Source organism: Periophthalmus magnuspinnatus, chromosome 17 (assembly GCF_009829125.3).
Source record: "Periophthalmus magnuspinnatus isolate fPerMag1 chromosome 17, fPerMag1.2.pri, whole genome shotgun sequence".
In the NCBI taxonomy this organism is placed as follows: domain Eukaryota; kingdom Metazoa; phylum Chordata; class Actinopteri; order Gobiiformes; family Gobiidae; genus Periophthalmus; species Periophthalmus magnuspinnatus.
The window spans coordinates 1,206,380-1,227,810 of NC_047142.1; the positions used below are offsets into that span (position 1 = coordinate 1,206,380).

The 21,431-nt window shown below is 42.7% G+C and overlaps 1 protein-coding gene across 1 annotated transcript; it reads left to right on the top strand.

The window, feature by feature from the left end:
• The first annotated feature begins 1,504 nt into the window (after positions 1-1,504).
• On the top strand, positions 1,505-20,084 carry LOC117385303 (vang-like protein 2). The gene is made up of 8 exons (XM_033982600.2): positions 1,505-1,578; positions 9,094-9,361; positions 10,860-11,007; positions 12,884-13,491; positions 14,164-14,297; positions 14,362-14,497; positions 15,066-15,309; positions 16,677-20,084. Exons 2-8 carry the CDS (start codon positions 9,291-9,293, stop codon positions 16,935-16,937), a joined length of 1,602 nt encoding a protein of 533 aa, XP_033838491.1. The 5' UTR covers positions 1,505-1,578; positions 9,094-9,290; the 3' UTR covers positions 16,938-20,084.
• The last annotated feature ends 1,347 nt before the right edge of the window (positions 20,085-21,431 follow it).

Genomic DNA, 21,431 nt, shown 5'->3' on the forward strand with positions numbered 1-21,431 from the left:
TTGAGAGAAGAACTTAAGAACTAAATCTGCAGGTTTGTGTGTGAAACATGTGAGAATGAAACAAAACACAACTCCAGGTCTGTGTGTGACGAGGAAACATAATATGAACAAGAAAACTAAGTCACGCACTGATGATGTCACACTGATGACGTCACACCGATGATGTCACACCGATGATGTCACACTGATGATGTCACACTGATGACGTCACACTGGGAGGATTTTGTCTAAAGTGACATTGGGACATTTTACACAAACACATTTTTGTCCTTTACAAACATTTTTATTTCTATTTAAACTTGTGACCTCGTGGTTTCTCGGGCTCTGAGATTCTCGAGCCTGACGTGACGATTTCTAACCAGGAAGTAAAATTTGAAACAAACTGTAAATATTAAGTAGTAGCAGTATTTTGTTTTACTTTGTTTAATAGATTCCATCCTCCATGTTCTTCCTCTTCTTTGAGGTCACGGGGGCATCAGTCTAAACAGAGACTTCCATCACCCCAGACACTTCCTCCAGCTCCTCCAGTGGGACCCCAAGGTGTTCCCAGGACAGAGACATTGTCCCTCCAGCGTGTCCTGGGCCTCCCCCAGGGCCTCCTCCCTGTGGGACACGAGCACCTCCCCAGGGAGACGTCCAGGTGTTTTGAATAGATCAGATAAAAGTTAAATCTTTATCGTGTTTTGGTCAAAGTCTCGTCTTTATGGAGTAAACATCTCAGTTCATTTATTATTTGAATCTTCTTAATAATAAAAATGATCAGAACTTTGTCACAGTGACTTTTTCTCCTGTTTTCAGGTCACACTTTTATATCTGCTGCTTTTATATTTGTGGGAGGGCATCAGGTCCAGACTTGTTCTTTAACTGCACCATAAACCTCCTTTGAGCCGCTAATCCTCCTGCTCCTCCTCCTGCTCCTCCTCCTCCTGCTCCTCCTCCTGCTCCTCCTCCTGCTCCTCCTCCTGCTCCTCCTCCTCCTGGTTTGGAGACAGAGTGGACACAGATGGTGATGGACTCTCCCTACAGAAAAGTTCCATAGTGTGTCTTTAAATTCTCTTGTTGTATTTTGTGTTTTGTTTGATTCAGTTGGAAAGAACAGAGTACTCAGAATACTCACTGAGAGTAACTGTAATCTGGTACTTTTACTCTTTCATCTGGTGATGTTCAGATTACAGTTACTTTTATAAAAATCTGAAGAAACACGACACAGAATCAGAGAAAAAGACACTGGTGCTGTGGCTCCTGTGGCTCCTGTGGCTCCTGTGGCTCCTGTGGCTCCTGTGGCTCCTGTGGCTCTTGTGGCTCTTGTGGCTCTTGTGCTGAGGCAGGTGAGAAAACAGAAAGTCCAGTTTAATGTCGTGTCCAGACTGTTCCATCTCTGCTCCTCTGTCCCGGGAGGAGGTCCTCGGGGGGAGGCCTGTGGGGGGAGGTCCTCGGGGGGAGGCCTGTGGGGGGAGGTCCTCGGGGGGAGGCCTTCGGGGCGGGGCCACGGCGCGTCGGGGGCGGGGTCTGCGCTGCGACGCTTCAGTGGAAAGTGGAAAGTGAGGAGAAAATACCTGGATGGACGATCTGAAATAAGTAAGTGCATTAATTCCGTTTTAAGCGTTAGTTTCACGCGGTTTGGGCCGTGCGTAACCGTGCGTAACCGTGCGTAAAGGAGCGCTGTGTTTGGTGCGCTCCAGTTTCCACGAACAATAGTCGAAAGAGGGTCGCCTTTTTCAAATCATCGGGAAGTTTAGAGGCTTTTGTTGTTACTGTCGAGGCCACGTCGCTGTTGAGATCAGCTCAGACCGTCCTCAGTGTGTTTGTGTGTGTTTATTTGTGTTTGTGTGTGTTTATTTGTGTTTATTTGTGTGTATTCATCTGCACACACACTACAGCGCGTGTTTGTTGTGAGTACGGGACATTTTGACTCGTTCCTCGGGGTTTCCAGTGGCTCCATTCATTTGCTCTTCCGTTTGGAGACGTGAGGCTGAAGAAAAGACCGAGTTCATTTGTGTTTTTCAAAACAGCAGGAGACGAGACGTTCGTGAACGAGTCTGCTCTGGAGCCGACTCTTTTCTTACAAATGTGTGTTTTTTTATATTAAACTAAACAAACACATGAAGCAGAGAGTGAGATGTGCACAAAAACAAACCATTAGAACAGTTAAAGGATCAGTTTGTTTAAAATATTGTATCACTTTTTAATTTAGATTCTGTTTCGTTCCAAAGATGAAACTTTCAGGTTGAATCATTTTAAACTCATCTGGGCCTTGGTCTTGTCTCTCTTAGTTTGTTGTTAAATGAGTCTCATTTTGGCTCCTGTCATAAATAAAGAGAAAAGAGCCAGACTTTGGAACGGCTCTTTGAAATGAAAAGAGCCAAAAGAGTCGGATCCCATAAAAGAGTCGAAAGTCCCATCACCAGTGGGTCCAGACAGTGTCTCATTGTCCTGTTATTCCTCATGTTGTGTATCATGTTGTGTGTCGTGTTGTGTGTCGTGTTGTGTGTCGTGTTGTGTGTCTGTTTTGACTCGTCTTCTTTCTGTAAAGTCCAAACTGCTCGAGCTCCAATGATCTCATCTCATTAAAGTTTGATGTTTAGTGAACCTGGTCCGTCTGTTTCAGAGTCAACGCCTCAGACACGAGACGAGCTCAGGGTCCACGAGTTTAAGGTGAAGCTCGGGGTCCACGAGTTTAAGGTGAAGCTCAGGGTCCGTGAGTTTAAGGTGAAGCTCAGGGTCCGTGAGTTTAAGGTGAAGCTCAGGGTCCACGAGTTTAAGGTGAAGCTCGGGGTCCACGAGTTTAAGGTGAAGCTCCGGGTCCACGAGTTTAAGGTGAAGCTCAGGGTCCGTGAGTTTAAGGTGAAGCTCAGGGTCCGTGAGTTTAAGGTGAAGCTCAGGGTCCGTGAGTTTAAGGTGAAGCTCGGGGTCCACGAGTTTAAGGTGAAGCTCGGGGTCCACGAGTTTAAGGTGAAGCTCGGGGTCCACGAGTTTAAGGTGAAGCTCGGGGTCCACGAGTTTAAGGTGAAGCTCGGGGTCCACGAGTTTAAGGTGAAGCTCGGGGTCCACGAGTTTAAGGTGAAGCTCGGGGTCCACGAGTTTAAGGTGAAGCTCAGGTGTTTCCTCTGCAGTGACACAAACGGCTCAGTCTGTGGAGGGCCGTTCTGCCGTGTTTCTGCCGTGTTTCTGCCGTGTTTCTGCCGTGTTTCTGCCGTGTTTCTGCTGAATTCTGTTTGTTTTGGTCGATATGTTTCACTTTTTAAATGTTTTTAGTATAAAATGTGTTTTCTGAGCTGGAGAAAGTCTTTGTTTTCTCGTTGTCTGGTTCAGTTGTGGTGTGTGGAGTCGTGTTAGATCCAACTCGATGCTGATCCCGATTCCGTTTCTTTAGACTCTGTTCCACATTCACGGTGTTGTACTTTCTGTTCTGTTCTCATGGTTTTATTTCTTTAAATCGTGTCTTTTCTCAGGCCTGAGGTGAATCTACAGAGTGAATTATGTCGAGTTCATATTCAAACGTCTTTATGGCGTCAGCTGCAGATGAACATGTGGTGTGCGGGGTGTGTGTGTGTGTGTGTGTTTGTGTGTGTGTCCCGTTTGTGCAGTAAAACACAAACACACTAAGTACTAAGAGTCTTTTCTCCGCCCAGGGACTAAATGCTCAGGAAATGGAGCTGAATGTTTCATGTTCTGGCTCCGTTATCTCGTCTAAACTGAGACTTAAACGTGTCGTCCTCGCTCGTTCACTCGTGTTCGTTTCTTTCTTTCTTTGGTCTGTTATTATTTGGATGTGAAAGTTGAACACTGAAGCTGATCGTCTCTTTAAACGCCCGTGTTGAGTGGCGGCGGTTAATGATTCTAAACGATTACGTTGACAGGTCATAAATATCGATGGCGTTTTGGCTCAGGCCTGTTTTAATAATATTCACTGAACGTGTTTCAACCTGCAAACTCTTTCAACGCCGTTTCAGATGTGTCTGATGTGTCTGATGTTTCTGATGACTCTATAACTCTGTGCTTCAGAACACGGTGGCACAGTCTCACCTCACAGTGAGAAGGTTCCAGGTTCGACTCCTGGGCCCAAAACCTGCGGCGTCGGTCACATGATCCTCTGACCAGGGCTGTGGGCCTTTCATCGTTCAGTCGATTAATCGTGTTATTTAGATGATGAGTTTTTATGGGACGACAACAGAAATGTGTCTGGAGCAGGAGGCGCCGATACGATACTGGGATCAGATACTGGAGCCGATATTGAACAGTTTAATGGCTCTCATATCGGTTGGTTCCATATCGTTTCTGTCCACACTGGGCCGGTCCACACTGGGCCGGTCCGCACTGGGCCGGTCCATGTCCCGTGTTGCTCTTCACGTGGTTGGTTTTGTTTAAATGTTTCTGTAGCTTCTTTAAATCGTAAACATTTACAAAACACATGTGGCTCATTTTACCAAACTGTTTTTAAACGACATAAATGATATTTTCAGTATCGGTCGATATCGGGGATCGGCCGATACTTAAACCCAAGGTAAAAAACACTAGATCAGTGTCTCCTCCGTGTTTTTGGGATTGATTTGGGAGAATCATGGTGAAAATCATGGTGAAAAATGAGGATCTAGTTTAGACACTAACCTCAGAATCGATTCATATCTGATTCCCGATACTATTCCCAGCCCCAGAGACGGATCCAAACATGAACAGAGAGAGTGTGATGCAGGTGTCAGTGTTTTTCATGTGACGTCTTAAAGTGAACGTCCAATAAAAACACTCTTTTTGTTTTAATGCAGTGGGTGTTTAAAACAGAATGAGTCCATTTTAAACAGTTTCACAGTTTCAGTTTCTCCTCACTGACCTTTTTCATTCAGAGCGTCTCAAGTTTTCACCCTGATGAGTTTTTAAGTATTTTCCACAAGAGACCAGAGCTGAGTTTAGTCGTCACATTAATGCGACAGATACAGTGTTTTATACGACACGTCTGTGATTTTCTCAAACTGAATGGTTCAAAATGGCGGCTGCAGACGGCCCGAGCGCTCTCTGTGATAACGACACAAACACAGATCTTTGTTTGAGCCTCGTCTCAACTTAAACAAAATGTGCCTGAAAAGTCCCAGTTGAGGTTTGAGTTTGGCACAAACTTTATAAACTTAAAGGAGACACTTGGACTTTGAGACGACTTCATAAAAGAAACAACTGCAGAGTCAGAAAAAACAACTAGAACATGATCAAAACTCTGACCAGTTTGAGCGGCTCTGGTTTCATAACGTCGCATCTCCAGAACTTCACTTTTATCCAGTTTTGATAAAAAATCACCCAGAGCCACTTTGACCACAGACCCAGAAGAAAACTGTCACATTTTGTTTTCTTTTTGCTTAAATACAGTTTTATACATGTTTTATTCGTGTTTTATTCGTGTTTTATTCGTGTTTTATTCTCTGAAGATTTAAGGTCGATATCCCATATGTTAAAAAGTGCAAATATCGGCCAACAAATATATCGTTCTGTCTCCATCTCGCACCTCTGTATTTACACTCTGCCGTCACATCACTCTGGGGTGCTCTGCATGTATCTCTATGGTGGAATGTTCAGCAGTTTCCCTGGTAACACAATCCACACACGAGCAAACAGACAAGTTTAAAGATCGTCTGAAAACAAATACAAAATCGATTTAAAGAGATTTAAAGAGATGCTCCTGTTCGCTCTGACTCACTAAGGACACATGGGGGCGCCGCATCAGGGCTGGAGATCATGTCGTCTGTGTCTCTGTCTCTCTCTGTCTCTCTGTCTCTCTGTCTCTCTGTGTCTCTCTGTCTCTCTGTCTGTGTCTCTCTGTCTGTGTTTCTGTCTCTCTGTGTTTCTGTCTCTGTGTCTCTCTGTCTCTGTCTCTCTGTGTTCTGTGTCTCTGTCTCTCTCTGTGTCTCTGTGTCTCTGTCTCTCTGTGTTCTGTCTCTCTGTCTCTCTCTGTCTCTCTGTCTCTCTGTCTGTGTTTCTGTCTCTCTGTGTTTCTGTCTCTGTGTCTCTCTGTCTCTCTGTCTCTCTGTCTGTGTTTCTGTCTCTCTGTGTCTCTGTCTCTCTCTGTGTCTCTGTGTCTCTGTCTCTCTGTCTCTGCTGCAGCTCAGAGCTGTTCACAAACTTCTTTTTTTATCCTTTTCTTCTGAAAAAGCCTCTGGGGTCTGTTATTTTCTCTCACAAAAGAAAAAGGGTCAAGAGATTCAAAAATAACCTGTAGGACGAGCTCAGAGTGAGAAGAACAAAAGAACAAAAGACTTTAAGAAAGACGCCACAGGATCATGAACGCTACTGCTAATGCTAATACTGCTAATGCTGCTAATGCTAATGCTGCTACTGCTAATGCTGCTAATGCTAAGTGTTTGAAGATGCTCTGAATCAGTGAAAAGGAGCAGATTTTTCATTTGTCTGAAGTGACTGTGGCTGATTTAAAAGGTCAAAGTTCAGTTTTAGGAAACAGGAAGAAGATGAAACATGATCTGACCACACCCCCAGACTGTGGGTGTGGTCAGATCATGTTTCACCACACCCCCAGACTGTGGGTGTGGTCACTGAGGTTAAACAGAGGAACAGAGTGAACATGAGGCATTATGGGTCAAACTGAGCAGCTTCTCCACCGACCCCTGAAGACTCTGGTCACACTCTGGTCAGACTCTGGTCAGACTCTGGTCACGTGTCCTGGGTTTGTCTCTGATGATGGACGGGTCGTGTCCAGTTTAAGACCAGAAGTGTCTCGTTTGTGCCTAAAGTGACTTTGTTTCAGGAGGAAGCTGCTGCTTCAGGTCTTGGTAAATGTTTTATTTCCAGTTTTGAATGTTTTGTCAGAATTTGCTCCTCTGAGAAACTGTCGTTTTCTGCTCTGAAGTTTAAAGCCTCAGGTCGAAACAGAATCTGGAAACAATCTGTAAATATGATGTTTTATGTGAAACTTTGGTCGAGTCGTTTAAAAGTGCAACAGAAATAAACTTGAACTGAATTCAACAAACAAACGCTGTAAGTTTTACTCTTGAAGGGACCGGGACGCCCCGGGCTCGGACGCCGAGGACACGACACTTTATCACAGACTCTACGTGTGGAATCTGGAAACTCAAACGTGAGGCTCATTCTGTTTTGTGATTGGATGAGAAACAAAACAACAAAAACATAAATAAATGAAATCCACATTCCGTTTGTTAAAGATCTGAACGTTTCTGTTTTGGAGACTCGTCGTTTCAAACTGAATCTTCTCGTCTGAGACTCGACTGTTTATTTATTCAGTGGTAAATTATATTATCAGGGCTCTGAGGCTCTGTGGCTCTCTGGCTCTGTGGCTCTGAAAAGCTTTTCTCAGAGATGAGCCTGTTGAGGTTCATCAGTAGACCACAGCGCCCCCTGTGGTGTCGTTTCTGTTGTGTTGTTTCTTTTGTGTCTTTGTGTTAAATTTGAGGGTTTTTTGTTGTTGACGCTCGACTTTTTGATTAAACTCATGTGAGAAAGTTTGAGCCGCACAGAGTGACATTGTGTTTACTGCAGACTGATGTGAGTCTGGTCAGAGTCTGGTCACTGATGTGAGTCTGGTCAGAGTCTGGTCACTGATGTGATTGGTTCGTGGTTCGTCTCTATCAAAACAAATATTTTATAAAATAAAAAGAGGAAAAAGAAAAAATACTGACTGAAAAACATGAAGGATTCTGCACGAAACTGAGGGAAAAGTGACCAATGAGCTCGTCACTGAAAACAACAAATCTGATTGAACGCTCTTTTGGCTCCGTCTGACTCTTTTGGCTCTCTGTCTGACTCTTTTGGCTCCGTCTGACTCTTTTGGCTCCGTCTGACTCTTTTGGCTCTCTGTCTGACTCTTTTGGCTCCGTCTGACTCTTTTGGCTCCGTCTGACTCTTTTGGCTCCGTCTGACTCTTTTGGCTCTCTGTCTGACTCTTTTGGCTCTCAGTCTGACTCTTGTGGCTCTTGTGGCTCTTGTGGCTCTTCTTGTGCCCTGTTGAACTCCTCGCTCCACATTTCAAACAGTGAAAGTGCCTAAGCTCCGCCCCTGTGTGTAGCTCCGCCCCTCTCTTTATCTCGTCTGACGCCTCCACATCCATCACGGCCTCTGTCCTGATCCCACGCTAAAGACGAGCCGTGCGATTGGACGAGGGCGGCGCCGGGGCCCCCGTTTCCCCGGAGACGACAGAGGCGCGGAGGAGAACGTGAGACGAGGCCAAACGAGTTTAGGAGAAAACACAGTAATCCAATATGTCCGCCATTATGTCGCCATTATGTCAGAGCGAAGGAGATGAGGCGCCGTTTAGAGCAGAACAGTGAAGAACATGAGCCACAGCGACACCTGCAGGACAAACAGTGAAGAACATGAGCCACAGCGACACCTGCTGGTTACACAACCAACTGCTCTGAAATACATGGGACTCTTGGATCAGTTTATATTTCACTCTTCTCTCTCTCGACGCTTCTGAGTGTTTTTAAAATCAATTAAACCAGACCTGTTGAGCTTGAGTCTCTATAGTTCTCATCTCTGTGGATCATTCTGTTTTACACATTTTAAATCACAATATTCATCTAAAAACACTTCATAAAAGAAACACTCCAGCGGATTTCAAGTTCATTTTCAAGCAGCTGTTGGAGCTGACGTCGCCGTAAACGTCATCACACTAAAGCGCCTCATGCTGTAGCGCCCCCTATGGACAGAGGCACGTCACACTAGAGCAGCACTTTTTAAGAATTTAGAGCAAAATGACGACGCGACGCTGCAGAATCCTACGAGTATCAACGATTAAGAAAATAAAACTGGAGAAGGAAGAGCGGACGTCACAGTGGGCGTGTCACAGTGGGCGTGTCACAGTAAAATGGCGTCATGAAAATAGTGAATTAAAGATTAAACTCAAACATGAATCAGTCCAAATAAAATTTCAGAGACTCAACGAGAAGAAACGACTGAAACAGGAGAAACATCTAAACAGATTGAACACGTCTGTTTAAAGCTTCACTGTGGAACATGGAGAAACATCTGAACACAACAGTTTGAAGATGTTTTTCTTCAGTGTCGACTTAGAGACTAATGAAGCTCCTTTAAATAACTAAACGTTTGAATCTTCTCTGTTTTGTTTCTGTTTTTCAGGCTGGAGCCTCTTCCCGCCCTTCGTCCTTTTACCCATCAGCCCTTGCTCCTCCTCCTCTGTTTCCATCATAGATTCTTTGGGCAGTAAAGTTCTGGCTCTGCCTCTGTTCATCTCCTCGTCTCTGTCGGAGAGAAAGGGGGCCCTCCAGGGGGGCGCAGGGGGGGCTCCGACGGCCCACTCCAGACCCACACTCATCATGGACAACGAGTCGCAGTATTCCGGGTATTCCTACAAATCCTCCCATTCCCGGAGCTCCCGGAAACACAGGTGAGAGGAAGAGAGGGGAAGAATGGACTTTTAGCTCTTTAGTAATGTTCAATTTGTCAACTGTCGAGTTGTAAACATTTAAGTTCTGATACTGTAGATTTAAATATGGGGCGATATTTATTATAATATTTGCAATTAACAATATTATCACGATAATTATTAAACCAAAATTTACAGTTTTTCACTAAAACCTCAATCACCAGACAATTTACAGGAGTCTGAGCGTCACATTTACTGTTTGAGCTGCAAGTGAAAAGAAAAATGAAAGAAACATAAATGTGTCAATTATATTATTCTAGAAAATAAAAAAACACATGAACCAACCTGAGAAAAAAACAGAAAAGGACATAAAGGACACGATAAAGGACATGATAAAGGACACAATAAAGGACATGATAAAGGACATGATAAAGGACACGATAAAAGACACGATAAAGGACATAAAGGACATAAAGGACATGATAAAGGACACAATAAAGGACACGATAAAGGACATAACGGACATGAAAAAGGACACGATAAAGGACACGCGGCATCAGTTGTGTAAAATGCTATTCTGCTAGCGCTAACCTAGCGACACAAACACGTTCCATTATTCAGACAAATCCAAACACAAACTACAGTCAATAGTTCATTTCTCATGTTTCTCACGATGGAGATTTTTGGCTCAAGTTTGTCAAACGATGCAGATGTTTGTGTCATAAATGTGTCTGTGCGTCGCTCGTGTGTGTCGCTCGTGTTTGTCCTCTGAGCCGTACCTTTTCTCCTTCAGACTCTGCAGATCGGTGGCTCATCTTGTTGCTCTTGTTTTTCAAATCCATAATAATTCCACACATCAGACTTCACCTTCTTGAGTGGAGGATATAAATGTGTGGAGTCACTGGGATCAGGATCCACTGCCCACGAGCCATGAGCCACAGACACAGAAGATACAAGTTTAACTGTTATGATAGAGCGCCCCCTTGTGGACAAACACCAGAACTAACGTCTAAACACTGTATGAAACTGAAACATGAGTCAGTCTGGAGCCGTAAAGACGATTATCACGAGTATTAAAAAATGCCACGAATGATTAATCGTGGAGCTTTTTGATCACGATTAGTGACATTATCGTATATCGTTCAATCCCTACGGCCGATACTCGATATCAACCGATACCAGAGCAGAGACATAAAACAGAGTGAAGAGTCAGTTTAAGTTTCATAAAATAAAACCATTAAATGAAAAGCACTTTTACTCTTTCATTATAAATTTGCAGAGTTCTTCAGGTTAAAGGTTAAACTTCTTCCAGAGGGACTCACAGTGATGTGGAAGGGCATCTGGCTTAAAAATGGCAGTATCATCATGTTCATGAGTAATGAGAATAATATTTTAAACATCCTTCAGTCTCAGACTCTGGAACCTGCAGGTTTATTTTTCAAACTGATTCAGTATTTTTAGATCTTTTTGTGAATGTGACAGGGGTGAGTTCTGTTTTATTGATTAAACTCTTTGTCAGGGATCGACGGGACCGACATCGCTCCAAAAGTCGAGATGGAAGCAGCCGCGGGGACAAATCTGTGACGATCCACACCCCGGGAGACAAGTCCATGAGCGTCCACTCCCCGGGAGACCCTCTGCTGGACGAGTCGGGCCGAGACGACAGGGTCAGGGACGGTTTGAGTTTATACATGAAGCTTTAATCGTGTCAGTGTTTGATCCAGGTCAAATGTGGGTCGTGTTTACAGAGACGTCTGTCGTCCTTCAGTCTCCAGGGACGTTTCAAACCAAATGAAGCGTCTTTGAGCGTCTTTATTCTCTTATAAACGTCGTCTCGTAGTTTACGTCTTTACATTTGCCGTGAGTTTTCTGAAGCCGTGTGTCCAGTCTAAACACTATAAGACCCTCAGAAATGTCAACTTCATTTAAACCACAATATTTATGTTTTGAGGAGCCAAGGACACGAACTGAGCCTCACGGGAATGTGCAGCGTTCAGCCTGTGAGCTCAGCACTTTAGACCATTTAAACAGACTCAACCACGGAGGAGGAGGAGGAGGAGGAGGAGGAGGAGGAGGAGGAGGAGGAGGAAGAGGAAGAGAGAGGACACAGATTTAAAAAACAAAACAAACTCAAAATAACAAAAAATAAATAAATAAAAATAAAACTCAAAATAAAATAAAAATAAACCCTACTCAAAATAACTAAAAAAAAACAACCACTAAATAACTAAAACAAATATATAGAATAAAAATAACAACAAAAAAAACAAAACTCAAAATAACAAAAAATAAATAAAAAATAAACTAAAAATAACAAAAAACAAACAAAACTCAAAAGAACTAAAAAAATAAAAAATAAATAAAAAATTGAAGAAAAACTTTAAAAAATAAACCCAAAATAACTAAAAAAAAAAACAAAAAAACCCAGGATCATGTAGAGGGTTAATACGAACATTTAAGACCAGAATGAGTCTGAAGGACAGAGACAGAGAGAGGACAGAGGACACAGAGAGGACACAGAGAGGACACAGAGAGGACACAGAGGAGACAGAGAGGACACAGAGAGGACACAGAGGAGACAGAGAGAGGACACAGATTATACACGGAACATGAAGTGGAAGCACAGCCTTGATCACTTCCTGTTTAACTGTTTTCATTTATATAAACTATGATCAGAACATTCGATTCATGCGTTTTGGAAAAGTCATTGTGCAGATGTGACAGTAACGTTCACAGACACTTTTATTTACTTTGATCTGGGGTTTTGTGAAAGAAACAAACATCTTCTGCACTGGAGGTTCTCAGTGTGTTTCTAGTCGTGTTTGGGGTTGTCAGAAATACAGAAAATCAGAAACTAATTGATACTAAAATAGAACAATTCAGTTAAATTTATTTTTGTAAAGCCCCAAATCACAGCAGCAGCGTCGCCTTTTTGGGCTGAACATGAGATTTAACCAACAGAAAGACAAAAAATCAACAACGAAACAGAAACAAACAAATGGAGAAGTGTCCCAGAGCGCCCCCTGTCCTCAGACCTTCCTCCTCCGCAAGAAAAAAAAAACAAAAAACTGTGAAAATCGATACTGCAAAAACTCACAGGACACTGAGCTTTTCTCAACAGTTTGTGTCATTTTGAGCTTCATCAGAATAAATATAAGAGGAAAGTACTGGTAATATTATTTTGTATCTGAAAATGACATTCTGTTATGAAAAAAGGATCATTTTTATCTTTATTGTGGTATTGGAATCAGTATCGAGAGTCAAAATCTAGTTTGAAATGTTTCGTGACACTGGTGGTGTTTCCTCCAACTGTGAAAAAGTATTTGGAACATAAACTTTATAAATATAAATGTTTATAAAAGGCAGGATTTGATTATAAAAAGACATAAATCAAAGTTTCTCCAAATACATCAGGATTTATCAGACACTGATTAAACGGCTCCTGGTTCAGTCGATTGATTTGACTTCATATATTTATCTATTTGTATCTAAAATGTAAATAGTGTGTCCAGTGTTCTGACCGGGCGTGTGTTTCTTGTCTAGGACGATAACTGGGGCGAGACCACCACCGTCGTCACGGGAACCTCTGAACACAGCATCTCCAACGAGGATCTGACTCGTGTTTCCAAAGATCTGGAGGAGACGGCGCCTTTGGAGTGCAAGCGCTTCCTGTTTCCCGTTTTGGCCGGGTTCCTCAGCTTCTTCGCCTTCCTCACTCCTCTGGCGTTCCTCATCCTCCCTCAGGTTTTGTGGCGGGACAGTTTAGAGGCGTGCGGGACCCCGTGCGAAGGTTTGTACGTCTCTCTGGCGTTCAAACTCCTCGTCCTTCTCATTTCGTCCTGGGCGCTGTTCTTTCGTCCTCCCCGTGCCACGTTACCGAGGTTTTTTGTTTTCCGGTGCCTCCTGATGGCGCTGGTGTTTCTGTTCGTGGCGTCGTACTGGTTGTTCTACGGCGTGCGAGTCCTGGAGCCGAGAGAGAGGGATTACAGGGGCATCGTGGAGTACGCCGCCTCCCTCGTAGACGCGCTCCTCTTCATCAAGTATCTGGCCCTGGTTCTGCTGGAGATCAGGCACCTGCAGCCGGCGTTCTGCCTCAAAGTCGTGAGGAGCAGCGACGGAGCGAGCAAGAGCTACAACGTGGGACATCTCAGGTGAGCGCGAGAGCGTCAAACGAGGAGCCCAAGTATTAACACGCTCCACTGTGTTAAAGCTGCTGTTAACACTGTTACCACGGCAACAAACCGCTGAATGTGAAAAACATGTTCTGTGAATAAACGGCTTAAATGAGTTCAGTGTTTTAGATGAAGTTTGTCTCTTCGTTCTACTCAGAGCAGCTGTTTGTTTACACGTCGCTGTGGTGATTTGTGTTATACACGATTAACAGTATTTGATCTTATTTTGAGAATATTTTGGAGCATGTTTGAGTATATTTTGAACATATTATGAGGTTATTTTGAGGATATTTTGAAGATATTTTGAGCATACTTTGAGAATATTTTAAGCATATTGTGATCATATTTGAACATATTTGAGTATATTTTCAGGATATTTTGAACATATTTGAATATATTTTGATAATATTTGAACAGATGAGCATATTTAAGTATATTTTGAGTATTTGAGCATATTTTGAGCAATTAATGGAAATAATAACTTTGACAGCATTATCTCTCTTATCAAAGAATGATTTGTTTTGTATATTGAGATTTTAAAAATACATTTTTAATTAACAAAACCGTTTGAAATGTGGCGACTGAGATTGATGAAAATTAGATTTTCTTTTTCCATTTTTATTCTAAATATTTGTCTGTTCTGTGGCTCAGTATCCAGAGAGCTGCGGTCTGGATCCTGGATCGATACTACAGCGACTTCCCCGTGTATAACCCCGCCTCCATCAACCTCCCCAAGTCCATCCTGAGCAAGAAGATGAGCGGCTTCAAGGTTTACTCCATCGACGGTACACAGCTCGTCTCACGCACACACTTATGATTCTGTGTGTCCTGATTCTGATTCTTCTACAGAAAACCCCACAAACAACTCGGGCGGTCAGTCCAGAGCCATGATCGCCGCCGCCGCTCGGAGACGAGACAATTCACACAACGAGTTTTATTATGAAGAGGCGGAGATGGAGAGGAGGGTCCGCAAACGCAAGGCCAGGTCAGACCAGAATTAACTATATATATATATATATATATATATATATGTTCAGTGAACGTGCTCTGTCTCTGGAGACGCACCAAAACCAACACTGGGATCGAATATCGGCGTCTAAATATCGGTCCAGCCGATGTCCTGATATTTACTGTTGTCGTGTCTCAGAACATTTGAACTTCTGTTTGTACAAAGCTGTACAGTATTTTTAGTTTTTTGAAAATAAAGTTTACACAATACACACAATCAGCAGATACTCAAATCCATAGTATCGGAATCGGTATCAGAGCAGAAAAGCTGGATCGGTTCATTCCTACTGTTTCAGTAGTTTTTGGTTCTTTTTTGGTTCAAGATGAATTTTCTTTTCTCTTCTGTTTAGTCCAGTCACATTTGTTTGTTTTTGTGTGTTTGTGTGTTTGTTTGTTTGTTTTTGTGTGTGTGTTTTTGTTTGTGTTGTTCTGTGTGTGAACAGGCCTCATGAAGAGTCTGGTCATTGGACAAATACAGAGACATTAAATGAAATGAACTAAAGGGTCACAGACTCTAAACTGTCCCCTCGTCCTCTGTCCCTCAGACTGGTCGTGGCTGTGGAGGAGGCGTTCACTCACATCCGGAGGCTCCAGGAGGGCGAGTCTTCATCTTCTCCCAAACATCCCAGAGAGGTGATGGATCCTCGGGAGGCGGCTCAGGCCATCTTTGCCCCGATGGCCCGGGCCATGCAGAAGTATCTGAGGACGACCAAACAGCAGGCGTTCCACAGCATGGAGAGCATCCTCACACACCTGCAGTTCTGCATCACACACAACATGACGCCCAAGGTCAGAGAACGTGTGATTCAGTGTGATTCCGTGTGATTTTGTGTGATTCTGTGTGATTCCGTGTGATTCCGTGTGATTTTGTGTGATTCTGTGTGATTCCGTGTGATTCCGTGTGATTTTGTGTGATTCCGTGTGATTTTGTGTGATTTTGTGTGATTCTGTTTGAGTCACACAGAATCTTTCACTTTCATCTCAATCTCAGGTCATTTCAGCTCGACTCCAAAAGGTGGCGCTAAACATCCACTTAAGATGGAGAAAACAACACTGAACGTGTCATGTCCCTGAGCAGCTCGTGTGTGTCTGACGCACAAAAAAGAAACATTTAGTCAAAACATGGAGACTTAAAGTTATAGTTTGGAACTTTCTGGAGGTGATTCTATGGAAACAGAAAGTTAAAACCACACTTCAGAATATCGTACATTTAGATTTCATTTCATTTGTCTGTATTTGTCCAGAGAGTCAAATGAGACCAGACTCTTTTTTTATGAGGCCTGTTCAAATACAGAAGAAAACAAACAAAAACAAACAAACAAACAAAAACAAACAAACACACACCTGCACAGGTTCATTTAAAACATCAAAACAGGAGCAGGTTTATTATAAATGTTCATCTCCACATTATTAAAATGCTGCAGCGGCTCCAGTTTTTCACGTCCTCCATTTTTAGAAGCAAAATAACCAAAAGTTTGTTCCCGTTTCAGTTCTAGTGCAGCAGATTTTAAACAATCATGAGATGAAAACATGCAACATATTGAGTCGTCTTAGTCCCGTAAACACATTTATACATTTATACTTTTATACTTTTATTCAGTGTTCTCTTGTGACAGAAAGGGCCAATCGTCTTTTCATAGAGTGAACCGTGAGCCGCAGGTCGACTCTGTTATGAAACAAACGTGTGAAAGAGACACATCAGTTTTATTCCAAATACAAGACCAAGAACTCGTGTCGTCAAACTAAAACTAAAACTTCACTCAATTTCGATCCTAAAACTCAATATTCAGAACTGATTTCAATACCATGATAATAAAAACATCTTTATTTAGACACTGTGCTGTTCCATGTTAGAGGTTGTACTTTGTGTCTATTCCGTGTGTGTGTGGGGTGTGTGTGTGTGTGGGTGTGTGTGTGTGTGTGTGTGTGTGGGTGCGTGTGTGTGATCTTCAGTGTGCAGTAGGTTCATTATTATTATTATTATTATTATTATTTCTCTTAAAGTTCCCGTGTGACTTTAGTTATAATTACATTTGCACTTGTGAATCTTGCTCCAAACGTGACCACAGTCATTTTTGGGATTGTGCATAAAAAGTTCCATACTGTGTCTTTAAATCCTCGGGTTTTCATCGTCATTCCTCGTTTCTGTCCCTCAGGCTTTTCTCGAGCGTTACCTGACGCCGGGCCCCACGCTGCAGTACCAGCCGCAGAGCGACAGGGGGCGTCAGTGGACTCTGGTGAGCGAGGAGCCCGTCACGTCGGCGCTGAGGCGAGGTCTGGTCTTCGCTTTACGGCGCCTGGACTTTTCTCTGGTCGTCACGGTTACGCCGCTCCCCTTCCTGCGCCTGGGGGAGGAGTTTATCGACCCCAAATCGCACAAGTTCGTCATGAGACTCCAGTCGGAGACGTCCGTTTAACGACGGCGGTGAAGAAGAAGAAGAAGAAGAAGAAGAAGTGAGCCAAAGTCACACACTGTAAAACAAAGAGCGTCTGTCCTGGTCAAAACGGTTCCACTCTCAATATTTATCTTGGACTGGAAATAGTTTAATAAATCAAAACACTGATACTTTGAGCTCATTTTAAGTTGATATTTGTGTTTTCTTTGTGTGACCTTCTCCCCGCGCTGCCGCCAACAAAAGACTAAAAATGAAACATCTGAAAATCCCTTTAAACAAACACAAAGTCTGTGATTCAGGACAAGAAAATCTCATGGACTGAGATTCAAAACGGATCCAGTGATTTTTTTTAATGTCCTGGTTTGGAAATGTTCTGTGATTTTTCCAATAACAGAAGTTCTTTGGTCACTTTTGTAGAAGCTGCCGACAACTTTGGACAATAAATAATCACAAAACCCGATGATTTCAAAGTGGAAAAACCTCAGCCAGATTTTAAATGTTTTACTTCACCGTGTCGTGTTTTGTAAATGTTAAAAAAGTCTAAAAACGCAGCAGGAACGTTTCAGAACAGACAGTGAAGTTAAAGGTTCACTGTGTAACTTTTCTGCTCGTCTCCATAGAGATGTTATTATCTTGAAATGTTCCACAGTCTGGCATTAAACTGATCTATTTTCCACGTTCACACTGTCACATGTTTCTATTTTTTTTCTTCTAAATGCCTTAAACACTTGGATTCTCTGTGTGGGGTTTGGCTCTCCACAGATCTGAGCTGTAACTGTCCTCGTGACCTCCTCGTGTTCATGGAGATGGACAAATTTAATGCCGTACTGCGGAAAAGCATCTCCATGGAAATAGGCAGGTTGGCAGATCCTCCACCAGAAAAGTTACACAGGGAAACAGTGTGTGACTTTTTTTAGACTCAAAACAGAAAAACATGTGTCCTTACTCTGAACGGGCTCGCAGCTCCACAAACCTGACTCATGTGGCCTCCTCTTGTTGTTCCTTTGGCTGTAATATTCCACTGTGTGTCATAAAATGTATCTGTCTCCATGGAGAATGTCCTGAAGTGCAGCTTTAACTTTCTCTTTCCATGGAATCATGCAGGTGACGTGCCACCTCCAGAATGTCCCGTACTGTAGCTTTAACTATGATGAAACACTGTGGCTCAAAATGGAGCCAGACAAAGTCATGTTTCGAAAGAGGAACTGTTTGTGTAACCACTGACTGCACTGTCTGCTCTGTCTGCTCTCTGTCTGCACTCCGTCTGCACTCCGTCTGCACTCCGTCTGCTCTCTGTCTGCTCTGTCTGCTCTCTGTCTGCTCTCTGTCTGCTCTGTCTGCTCTCTCTCTGCTCTCTGTCTGTCTGCTCTGTCTGCTCTCTGTCTGCTCTGTCTGCTCTGTCTGCTCTGTCTGCTCTCTGTCTGCTCTCTGTCTGCTCTCTGTCTGTCTGCTCTGTCTGCTCTCTGTCTGCTCTGTCTGCTCTCTGTCTGCTCTGTCTGCTCTCTGTCTGCTCTCTGTCTGTCTGCTCTGTCTGCTCTCTGTCTGCTCTGTCTGCTCTCTGTCTGTCTGCTCTGTCTGCTCTCTGTCTGCTCTCTGTCTGCTCTCTGTCTGCTCTCTGTCTGCTCCGTCTGCTCTCTACACTGAGCCACTTCTGCTAAAGCAACACCTTGGAACTTTTCATGTAAACCACAGTTACTTGAGACTATTACTGTGTTTTATACTTTACTGCTGGGGGAGAATCATTGTCCAGGAATATTCCACAGTGTGGCATTAAACTTGTTTGGATTCTTTCTGTGAGTGGGCTTGCCTCTCCATAGATCTGACCTGTGCCTGGTGTTGTCACTGTCCTGGAAACACCTAAAGTAATAAATAAAATACAGATGTGATGAATGCCACACTGTGGAACATTCTGGGTAAAGCAATAACATCTCCATGGAGACGAGCAGGTACAGGACCCTCCACCAGAAAAGTTACATGATGCACCTTTAATACTGGAACTGAATATCTGATGTACATGTAGAACGAGCCATATCTGTGTAAAGTTCCGTAGTGTTTCTTTATTTCTGTGTCACATGATGTTTGTTCACATCAGTGTTTTTATCTTTACTAAAGGCCTATTCTGGAACTTTACATTTACATTTATATTTGTGAAAAACACGATAAAAGCTGCACCTGATTTTACGGTTTTAAAAACAGAAGGAGTCGTCACGGCTCAGACCGTCCTCATTATTCACCAGGATGAGTTTATAAGAGCTTTTCACAACCAGCATGCTAACCACGCACTTCCTGATTATCAGACAATAAGTTCCTAGATGCAAAACAGAAAACAGTGGACGTATATCGACATGTTTGTATGTGCAGTACATATGTACTTCTACAGTATATGTGTACTTCTGTAGTATATATACTATGTGCATGTGTATATGTACTTCTACAGTATATGTGTACTTGTGCAGTACATATGTACTTCTACAGTATATGTGTACTTGTGCAGTACATATGTACTTCTACAGTATGTGTGTACTTGTGCAGTATATATGTACTTCTACAGTATGTGTGTATTTCTGTAGTATATATACTATGTGCATGTGTATATGTACCTCTACAGTATATGTGTACTTGTGCAGTATATATGTACTTTTACAGTATGTGTGTACTTGTGCAGTACATATGTACTTCTACAGTATGTGTGTACTTGTGCAGTACATATGTACTTCTACAGTATGTGTGTACTTGTGTATGTTTATGGTGGACAGACACATTTGGCTCAAACAAATATAAATCAGGTGCAGTGTCTTTAAAGCTCAGTCCACACGTGTGTGTGTGTGTGTGTGTGTGTTCACACTCGTGTGTGTGTCTGTGTTCACACTTGTGTGTCTGTTCACACTCGTGTGTGTCTGTTCTTGTGTTTTGTGTGAATCTGTTCAGATTTTTCCAGTGACTCTTTTGTATTTGTGCTTTTTATTTTTCATAAAAAAACTTCACACGTCGATAATGAAGCTCCTCATTTTCACCAGAGTCAAAAATATCACAGTCACTTTTTCTGTTCGGGTGATTTTCCTTCACTATTTGACTCTTTCTGACTCTTTTAATTCACTGGGTTTACATATATTTGAAATCATTTGTAGTAATCCAATATTTGCCAGTGGATTTCAAATAATTTAACTTGAAAAAAATAAAAATAAATTTAAAAAATAAAATAAAATATTAATAATAATAATAATAATAATAATAATAATAATAATAATAATACATTCATTTAAAAATCCATGGACTTAAAATTTGACTCTGAAAAATAAATAAAATAAATCTGTAAATTATTTAAAAAGTGAATAAATGTGAACCTCAAAAACTGAAATCATTTTAAAGTGGGACTGTGGAATTTTACTGATGGTGGGTCTGACACGTCTCCATGGAGATATTATTACTGCACATGTTCCACAGTGGCATTATCTGTCTCCATGGAGAAGTTGGTGACGTCAGGTCGAGTCGTGAGGCTGATCTGGACTTTTGTTTTTTCAATGTTTTTTTGAGCTGGAAAATGTTAAACGACTTTGAGCGGAACATTCTGTAAAGAGGAATGAGGTCTCCATGGAGACGAGCAGGTGGACCTCACAGTGGGCCTCACAGCGTTGTCCAGTCTGGGCCTCACAGTGGGCCTCACAGCGGGCCTCACAGTGGGCCTCACAGCGGGCCTCACAGCGGGCCTCACAGTGGGCCTCACAGCGGGCCTCACAGCGGGCCTCACAGCGGGCCTCACAGTGGGCCTCAGTCGTTCCTGCTGCTCCTTAAACGTCTCGTGTGTTTTGACTTTTCTCTCGTTTTTGTGCCTAATTTATGCAACTCTCTGTTTTTGAATGTTTTGTAAAAATGTAGATTGTATTTTTCAGAACTTTTGCTCATTTTTAAACCGTAGCAGCCAATGTAGAGCTTTAGGCGTTTGGACAATTAAACTTATTCATGAAACTTTTGTCTTTTGACTTTTTCTGTTTGTCCAGAGATGGACGAGTCTCCAGAAACTACTCGAGTAAGAGTAAAGTTACTTCAAAATAATATTATTCTAGTAGCAGAGAGGAAGGAGACCTCAAAGAGCCAGAGAGCAGAGACCTCAAAGAGCCAGAGAGAGCAGAGACCTCAAAGAGCCAGAGAGAGCAGAGACCTCAAAGAGCCAGAGAGAGCAGAGACCTCAAAGAGCCAGAGAGCAGAGACCTCAAAGAGCCAGAGAGCAGAGACCTCAAAGAGCCAGAGAGAGCAGAGACCTCAAAGAGCCAGAGAGCAGAGACCTCAAAGAGCCAGAGAGAGCAGAGACCTCAAAGAGCCAGAGAGGAAAGAGACCTCAAAGAGCCAGAGAGGAAAGAGACCTCAAAGAGCCAGACAGAGCAGAGACCTCAAAGAGCCAGAGAGCAGAGACCTGCTTGTCTCCATGGAAATGTTATTACTTTTCTTACAATGTGGATGGAGGTATTTTTGGTATTTATTTTGGTGTTTTTGTTTTTACTGCTCAAAAATACCTTC

Bases quoted from the DNA above. Each gene is read 5' to 3' on its own strand.
- LOC117385303 (XM_033982600.2), top strand. From the start codon at position 9,291: ATGGACAACGAGTCGCAGTATTCCGGGTATTCCTACAAATCCTCCCAT. The intron at 14,298-14,361 runs GTACACAGCTCG...ATTCTTCTACAG, and splicing joins CAAGGTTTACTCCATCGACG to AAAACCCCACAAACAACTCG. The intron at 15,310-16,676 runs GTCAGAGAACGT...TCTGTCCCTCAG, and splicing joins CACACAACATGACGCCCAAG to GCTTTTCTCGAGCGTTACCT.